This window comes from Sciurus carolinensis, unplaced genomic scaffold (assembly GCF_902686445.1).
Source record: "Sciurus carolinensis unplaced genomic scaffold, mSciCar1.2, whole genome shotgun sequence".
In the NCBI taxonomy this organism is placed as follows: Eukaryota; Metazoa; Chordata; class Mammalia; order Rodentia; family Sciuridae; genus Sciurus; species Sciurus carolinensis.
The window spans coordinates 86,659-94,997 of NW_025920397.1; the positions used below are offsets into that span (position 1 = coordinate 86,659).

The following is an 8,339-nucleotide window of genomic DNA, read 5'->3' on the forward strand; positions in this document are numbered from 1 at the left end:
GTGTTACCTTGTGCCCACAGTAATGAAGTCAGCCAAAATGAACTGAAACACTGAAACTGTAAATCAAAATAAAAATTTCCTCCTCCTCTAAGTAGTTCAGGTTGAGTTTTGGCCCCAGTAATACAAAGCTGACTAAAACAGATGCTATAATACTTCTTCCTCTTCCTCAAAAACAAAAACAAAAACAAAAAACCCCAAAAACTCCAAAACAAAAATACGAACCAACCAACAAAACAAACAAACAAACAACAACAACAACAAAAACAGGCCTTCTACTAACATGGGGCCAGAGCATTTGCTGTCCCTCAATCTGGAATGGTACTTCCCCTAGACAGCTAAGGACTAGTTTTCCAATTACCTCTAGATCTTCACTCAAAATGCAAGCTCTCAGTGAGTGTGCAAACTCAGCCTCCTGCCTTCAATTTCGTTTTCCTGTTCCTTGCTTTATTTTTCCTTCTTAGCACTTGTAACTATGAAAATACTCCATATTTACTTATTTATCTTGGCTACTGCCTCCCTCCCAGACTAAAATGAAAACTCTGTGGGAGTAAGATTTTTTATTTGCTTCTATTTATCATTGCTGTATCATCAGTACCTGTGCATAGAAGAGGGCATGGCAGAGGATTAAGAAGCAAATGGGAGCAAAACAAATGTAAAAAAAAAAAGGGTAGATTTCACTGGGAATAGCCCCAACGTTATAAATGAAAATATCTCCAGGGGACAACTGTGCATTTTGCCAGAGAGAGGCAGGGCAGTGGGGTTGGTCACCAGGACAAGGATCCTGAGCTTAAAATGGGTTGAGTCCTACCACACACCTGGCTCCTAGTATCCTTGTTGGAAAGTAGACCCCGATAAGTTGGTTTTTGTTTGTTTGTTTGGGTTTCCAGGAGAAGCCAGAAATGGCTTTATATTATGCAAATTTCTCAAATGTCTAAGGTACCTAATTTGAAGAAGAAAAAACAGCACACACACAAAGATCAAACAAAGTGAGACAGCTGGCTGACATTGTTCCCTGGGTGGCCTGCTGGTGTTGGCTGGACAAAATTGTGCATCCTATGAAAGAAAATTCATCCCTGCTAAGGCGAGGTGGGCTTGCCTTGTGCAATTATTGAGGCACTCAGCTTCAGGTCAATTTTGGGTGGTGAGAATGAACTGGATTTACCAACTTCTTTCAACTCCTGGAAACTCCACCCACCCCAGTATGCATGGAGTTATGAAAGCCTCCATCACTCCTTCTTGAGGGATGACACGCACTCCAGTGAGGGGCAGGAGTGCAGAAGCCAAAAAAGGGTTTTGAGGGGGACTTTAGGAGGACCAGGTAAAAACAAGACAAAGAAGAAGTAAAGGACACAGACCCATGAGCTGGACACCACAGTTCTGAGGGATTTTATTGCGGTTGTCACTCCTTTTTCCTCCACCAACCACCACACTTCCATGCGGCATTATACAGTCCAAGCAATTAGTTGTACAAAATCACAATTCCCAGCCCAACCAACCATGGCATCAGTATCACCTGGAAACAAAAGAGTTGCGCAAACTTCCATCAGAGCTCCCCATGAGTTTAAAGGGGACAAGATGGCCAGGAAGCACCAGTGTAGTGTCAATAGCCACAGGCTTTGAGTGGAGTATAGCCAGAATGGGGCTCCTAGGGCAAGAGAGCCTCCCTTTGGTGGAGCACTGGTTGCTGCCACCTGTGGTTTCAGGCAGCTGTTGAAAGAAGCATGGATAGTCAAGTACTCGCCATGCCCTGGAGAGACATTAAGTTCAATCCTCTCATGCTCCTCCTCTCTAGGGAGGCAAGAACATTCCTGTAGGAGGAAGAACAGTGGTGGGACTGCTGTACCTGGCTTCAGCAAGGTTCCATTTTTCTGGGTAAAATATTTTCTCACTGCCCAGGTTTATGAAGCACCATGTTAGTGTGTCTAGGCTGAGGGCTGAGGTTCTGTTGGGCCAGTGTGGCACAAACTCCCTGAAATAAGAAAAGCTTTAAAGTTATACACTTGGCTCCCACTTAAGTTGTCTGAGTCATTCATTGCTGTCAAATGCCCTTCTAGGGAATCTCTAGTGCATCTGCTTTCTTTGACAGTTGCCACTTTCTTTGTGCACAGAGCCAGGGAGGGCAATATGGATATGGCTGGGGTCCAGCTTTCCCTGAACTTTTCCATCCTCATGGGACCTGCTCTCTCACCTGCCCCCTCCCCAATTTTCATTTCCGCAGTCATTCTTTCTTCTTGCAATTGCTCCTTCCTCAGTGTCCCTCCCTTTTGGCCATGCTACCCATGTATAGACCCTCCTTTGTGTGTCCTCTGGCTTCCCTGAAGCTTGATCATCCCATCTCCCTTACTCTGGACCTCTTCTAAGCGTCCTTGTGTCCCTCTCTACACAATTTACTCGAGTGTTTTCCTCGAAGCCCCAAGATCCACTCTCTGACATCCTTCCCTCCCTTCCAAATTGGTTGTTTCCCCTCCTGTAGCCTACCCCTCCCACAGGGAGCCTCCCAATTGTTTGGCCCCTCTCTCCCTCTGCCTAAGTAGATACCTCCTCCTCTCCCATCCCCCACAGCCCATCATTAGTCCTTTCCCCTCCCCTCCAGATCAGACCAGCTAAGTCTTGTTCCATTTTTAGATGAGTGATTATGATACTAGCTGCACTTTATTCACAGCCTGAATTGACAGCTGTTCCTTCCTTTCGTGCCCCATCCACCAAACACACTCAATCTTTTCAACAAGACAAAGTGCTTACACACAGCATGTCATGTCCACATAAACTTGTATTTTTCAGAACAAAACAACAATTATGCTGGCAAAGACGTTGGGTTTTCAGGGACCCTTAAACTTTCAATACACTGAAAAGCAGCATTTTTTGGAGTGTCTACAAATTATACGTTTATTTCCAAATTGTGGCACATTTTACCCTAACAGTTAGGACTTTTTCACCAAATCATAGACATAGATGTGGAAATCATCATCAAACTTGATGAAATACACAGAGGGTTTGGCTTCCACTTGGTGAATGACCATTCCGATTCTTTTGGAGCCATCTTCTTTGGTATATTCCACATGTTTGCCTATCAGGCCATCTACAACTCCTCCGGGCTCCCTCTCTGCTGGAGGAGACTCACTGGACTCTGGCATGATACGGAGGTCACCTTCTTTATAATCATCTAGAAGCTGGTACATGTACAGGACAGGATCTTTCTCATAGGTAATATAAAACCAGGCTTTCATGATAGGTGCTTGGGCTAGGACCATCCCCCTCCATTCATCCTTAGAACCATGCTCACCCTCAAACATATGTTCCACTGCTTTGCCAATTATGGTATTTGCAAGGTTGGCATCACTAACTTGGGATGATGCCACCCTGTCGGAAAGAATTTTAAGAGACAAAACTCTTTCATCTCTGTGAAGTTCCAGGCCATAGACACAGTCAATTCCATCATATTTCACCAGATAAAGAGAGGGGTTTATGGGCACCTGATCCAGAACAGTTCCCTTCCACTGGGTGATGGGCTCATCGCCTTCCTTCCATCCATGGGAAATTCTGCAGCCCACGATGTTCCTGCGAGGCTGGGATGAAGGTCTGCCTCTGTGCTTCTTCTGGGAAGCTTTCTTCTTGGACACGTTTGCAGACCCAGTGGCCCTTCCTGCAGCTGCCCTGGTTTGTTGCCCTTCGGCCTCTTGTACATTGGGAGTCTTCATGCCTGCAGGGAAAGGAGAGGGGATAGAGACAGATATCCAATATGCCATAAGGTGAACTTCTCCCATAGCGATGTCTCTATGTACCCTGCACAGGCGCCTAAAATTTCCCCAGGAGCCTGGCAGCAATGCTGGGAATCCTGGCTGTGTGCCTGCAGTGCTCTTGCTCTTGTGCTCCTTCTCTCCCCCTCTTCCTCCCTCCCTCTCTCTCTCTCTCCCTCTCTCAGGTTCCTTTAGGCTGAGGGGAAGGGCTGGAGTGGCTGGAGTGCTGCCTGGGATTAGGAACTCTGCAGAAGGGAAAGGGCTACCTCCTCCTGGCTCCGTGTCCAGTTTCCCCGCCCTTGCACCCACTGCCCACCTGCCCTGAAAGCCCCAGACTGCTGGCCACAAGCCCCCCTGCCTATCCTAGCCGCTTCCCTTGTATCCACCTCCTTTGCTGCCCCATGCTCATTTCCAAATCCTTGCCTGGCTCTTAAGGCACCCACCCCCTTTTCCTGTTGCCCACCCCAGCCAGCCTTCCACCCTTGCCTGGCGCCCACTTCTACCTTTATTTCTTGCAAGATTCCATCCCATCCCCCTCCCTCCTTTCTGGCGCCCACCAATGGCCTTGCCCTGCCTGGCGTCCACCGCCGGAGATCGCGGGCCTCACGTGCCCAAATCGGACACCTCGCTGCTGCCTCTGCTAAGAGCCCGTGGAGAAGGAGGATCCGCGGGCGACCGGTCCAGTGAGTGCTTGCCAGAGCTGGGAGGGAAGGATGCACAGGCGAAGAGAGTGTTAGGAGGGCGGCGGGGCAGGCGAAGAGGGCGGTGGCGTTGCTGGTGCTGGGTTTATGGGCCCTCCGCCTTTCCTTTGGTCGCTGCGGACCATCTGCCACCTTGGGCTTCCACAGTCTCCGCAGTCTCCTCCCTCTTTCTTTATAGAAAAATAATCTTATTTTCCTGTCATTATTTTGGCTTCCCTGTCTTGGTAAATACTGAACTCCTCAGGCTCCTTCTAGCCCCAGTGGGACCTGTAGGTGGCCCTTCTTTAAGGCTTTCTTACTGGACCCCCTAGGTCGTTTAGCTCCACCCCTAAGCTCTCTTGCTCCATCTGCTTTCTATCTTTCTGACATTCCTCACATTTTTTGCACACTTATAAATTTACCCAGAAATAACAATATTCACACGCATATTGAAACTTAAATCCTTTCTTTTCATACATATCTGCACACATATTTGTTAATATAATTGTATTTCATACATACTCATTATAAAGATATATAATCCTAAATATGTACCTCAACCTTATGGCATTATGCACAGACAAAATTTTCTGTATTTAAATACCTATTGATTTATTCACCTTTTAGGAGTTTCTTCAGTGTAGTTTCTAGGCGTAGTTTAGTTTTGAAGATCTAGTTTTGGAGTAGTAGCTTAAACTTAAGAACTTATTGAGCATGATTCCAATTTCTACCAAACTTTAATTTTTCACACCTTGACACTTTGTATCCTCTCTGTATCCTTTTCTGTTTTTTAAAATAATTTTTGCACAATATTTTATAATTTTGACAATAGTTTTCAAAAGTTTTATCTGTTAAGATGTTTCCTACATGTAATAAGAAAGAAAACTAAAATTGATTTACAATAAAATCAATTTATTGGCTAATATATTAGTCTTATTCTTGGTGGTCAGTATTGTGGAGTGAATTAAACCTTCCAATATTCATATGTTGAAATTTTAACTGCAGTACCTCAGAATGTGAGAGTTTATGAAGATAGGACTTTTAAGAAGAAATTCAGGTGCAGTCAATTGTGTAGATTTGAATTAATAGAACTAGGTGTTTTTTATTTTTTTAAAGAGGAATTTAGGTTAGATAAGCACATGGAAAATATCAAGTGAATCAGAAGGGAAAGATGGGCATTTACTAATGAATGATAGATGCTTTATATAAAAACCACCCCTTCTGATAACCTTGATTTTGACTGAAGCCTTCAGAAATAAGAGAAAAGAAATGTGTTATTTAATTCTCTTAGTTTGTGCTACTTTGTTATGGCAGCCCTAGTAAACAAATAACACTCAGTGATGTCACCCAAAACCTAGTTTTATCCTGTCTTCTATTTTCTATTGTCAGTTTCATTCTAACATTTATGTTGCAATGTGATGCTTAACAAGTTAGGGGGGTAAATACTTTCTTATTCTTGTACTGTGGTACTCACTTATGCAAATTTCGATCAAATTTGCTTTCATAGCATTATAGGTTATTTTTCCTTTCCTCATAATATGGCCAAAGAAAATGTTGTGCCCAATTATTTTAGATCCAGTTTATATACTCAATTCAGAACCAACCACATTAACAGAGTCAGTCCATTTGGCTAATATGTTTATTATAATAAAGGACCATAATGAATTTGGAATTAGGGTCAATTCCACCAAAATGATATGGGTATTATGCAGTCAAGGAACATACACATGATATCTAATAACCAACAATGTTCACAGCAATTCAAAGTTATTATTTTGAAAATTACAAAAAAATTTTTCATTATTCTTACAAAATTTGTTTCTTTGATACTGTTCCCAGTTATGCCATTGTCAATTGCATGTTTGTTCATATTTTTTGACAAGGTTATAATAATTAACCTCTTTTAAGTTTTTTATTTTTAAATTATTTTAACTTATTGTTTTATTTAAACCATATCCTGTGACATGTCCTGTCTTTGAGGTTCACTTATGAAAGTCTTCCCCAGAGAACTGGATCAATTCCTTTTTCAGTTATTCTTTCATATTCATAATTTTGAATTGTCTGACCCCATATGCATGATCACTTGAGTTAGATTAGCACATGACCTGTCCATGGCATCAAAACTCATCGCCTATTTAGAAACTCATAACTATCTCTTCTATTTAAACACAGTTTTCTGACCTCTTTTTGTTCATGTCACCATCTTCAAACAGAATCTGGAATAACTGATGAAAACCTATTATTTGGCAAATAAAGTGATAGCAGAAAGTTTTTGATAATAGTTCTATTGGGCACCTATGGGAAGGTCTTTGATTTTTATCTTAGAAAATCTTTCTTTTATTTACCGTGAGAGCTAGAAACTATTCAGTACATAGGGATGGCCTCTGAGATACTGATCACTGAGGTTCTATGTTTCACAACTCTTTTCTTTTATCCTGCCTTGTTGCTTTCCAAACCATATAGATCTTAAGGGCAGATCTTTGTATTTAGGTTCTTTTTTTCTGGGTTTTATTTATCTCTTTCTGAAACTGACCACTATATCTTGTCACTAGTGTTCTTTGAGCTGTCATTGCCCATAATTACATGCTTCCCGTTCTTCTTTAAAACAGTTAATGTATCTCTGATTCAAACAGAAAGCCCCAGAATTCTACAGTATTTGCTTCATTTCTCATTTGTTAACTTGACCATACATTTGTTGATGAATTCCAATTAAGTTCCTCAGGCTGAACATGTCTGATGGCATTATGTGGAGTTGTGGTATAAACTCAATCTGAAAGAATGCATGGAACCATTCCATGTCTGTGTTCTTGGTCATTGAATTAGAATCCCGTCCTGCTTAAGAACAGGTTATTAGGTGATATGTTTACAGTGATTTTAATGAAAGGGAAGAGGTTGTCATAACTATCCTTGTCATTGCCCTATCCCACCACATTGAGTTCCTCACTTTCCTTTGTTTGTTGTACTGGAAAATAAGAGCCTGAACTAGGCCTGAACCCTGGTTGAATTGTCTGTCTAAAGACTAATTTGAGCTGGGATCACTGACCTGAGCATGGTAAATATGAAGTCAATTCAGAAACCCAACTGGTAGACAGTATAACCAATTCACGTGTGTTTTGGAGCTTCTTATCATGTGTACAGGTCCTTAGAAAGTAATTTCTCACCATGAAACTTATGTGTTGGACTCTCCAAGTCAGTATGCATTTAATGTTTTATATTTATGCATGTGGCAGGTACTACACAAGTCACAGCTATGATGCCACTACTTTGTGTTGGGATGGGTGACTCAACTACCTAGAATTATCACAGGATCATAAAAATTGGGGAATTTTAAATTTTGACTTTCAAATGTCTCTAGTATTAACAATGGGGAAAATGTCTCTTTTTGGTCACACTTCTTTAACTGTAATGCATGAACAAAACAATTAATGGACCCTCTTATCCTAGCTGCATCTATCACCAGTTCTCCCATCCTAACTCACATAGGACCATACCAGTGTGTAGTGTGAAATGGATTGTGACCTTGACAATGAACCTGGAACAATTAACCCTTGCACATTTTTGATTGACATCAAAATATTTTCACTATTTTTATGCAATTACAAATCATGAAATTTCCTTTGTACTGTTAATACTCAAAATTTAAAATAAGATGATTATATTGCTTTTATTTTATTTTTGAATGACACATAATAATTGCACAAATTTATGGGGTACAGTGTGATGTTACAATAGATGTATACACTGTATTATGATCCAGTCAGGGTAGTTAGTGTATCCATCACCTTGAACATTTATTATTTCTTTGTGGTAATAGCACTTACATTCTTTATTTCTAGCTATTTTTGGAGGTACCGGGAATTGAACAAAGGGGTGCTTAACCACTAAGCCACATCCCCAGCCCTTTTTTATATTTTATTTAGAG

At 41.6% G+C, this 8,339-nt stretch overlaps 1 protein-coding gene across 4 annotated transcripts; it reads right to left on the reverse strand.

Annotated features, from left to right (window-relative positions):
* Positions 1 to 2,900: 2,900 nt before the first annotated feature.
* Positions 2,901 to 4,575, reverse strand: LOC124975690 (spindlin-2). 4 transcript variants are annotated; one of them, XM_047538291.1, is made up of 2 exons: positions 4,241 to 4,575; positions 2,901 to 3,700 (listed from the first exon to the last, which is right to left on the reverse strand). In XM_047538291.1, the coding sequence occupies exons 1-2, from the start codon at positions 4,266 to 4,268 to the stop codon at positions 2,922 to 2,924; spliced, it is 807 nt and encodes a 268-aa protein (XP_047394247.1). In that variant the 5' UTR covers positions 4,269 to 4,575; the 3' UTR covers positions 2,901 to 2,921. The 4 variants fall into 4 exon arrangements, with proteins under 4 accessions (XP_047394247.1, XP_047394251.1, XP_047394250.1 ...); XM_047538295.1 differs by having other exon boundaries at positions 4,312 to 4,572; XM_047538294.1 differs by having other exon boundaries at positions 4,307 to 4,571.
* Positions 4,576 to 8,339: the final 3,764 nt, after the last annotated feature.

Excerpts from the sequence above, each read along its gene's own strand:
- LOC124975690 (XM_047538291.1), bottom strand. The coding sequence starts at position 4,268 with ATGGGATGGAATCTTGCAAGAAATAAAG. Across the intron at positions 3,701-4,240 it reads GAATCTTGCAAGAAATAAAG|GCATGAAGACTCCCAATGTA; the intron begins GTAGAAGTGGGC and ends CTTTCCCTGCAG.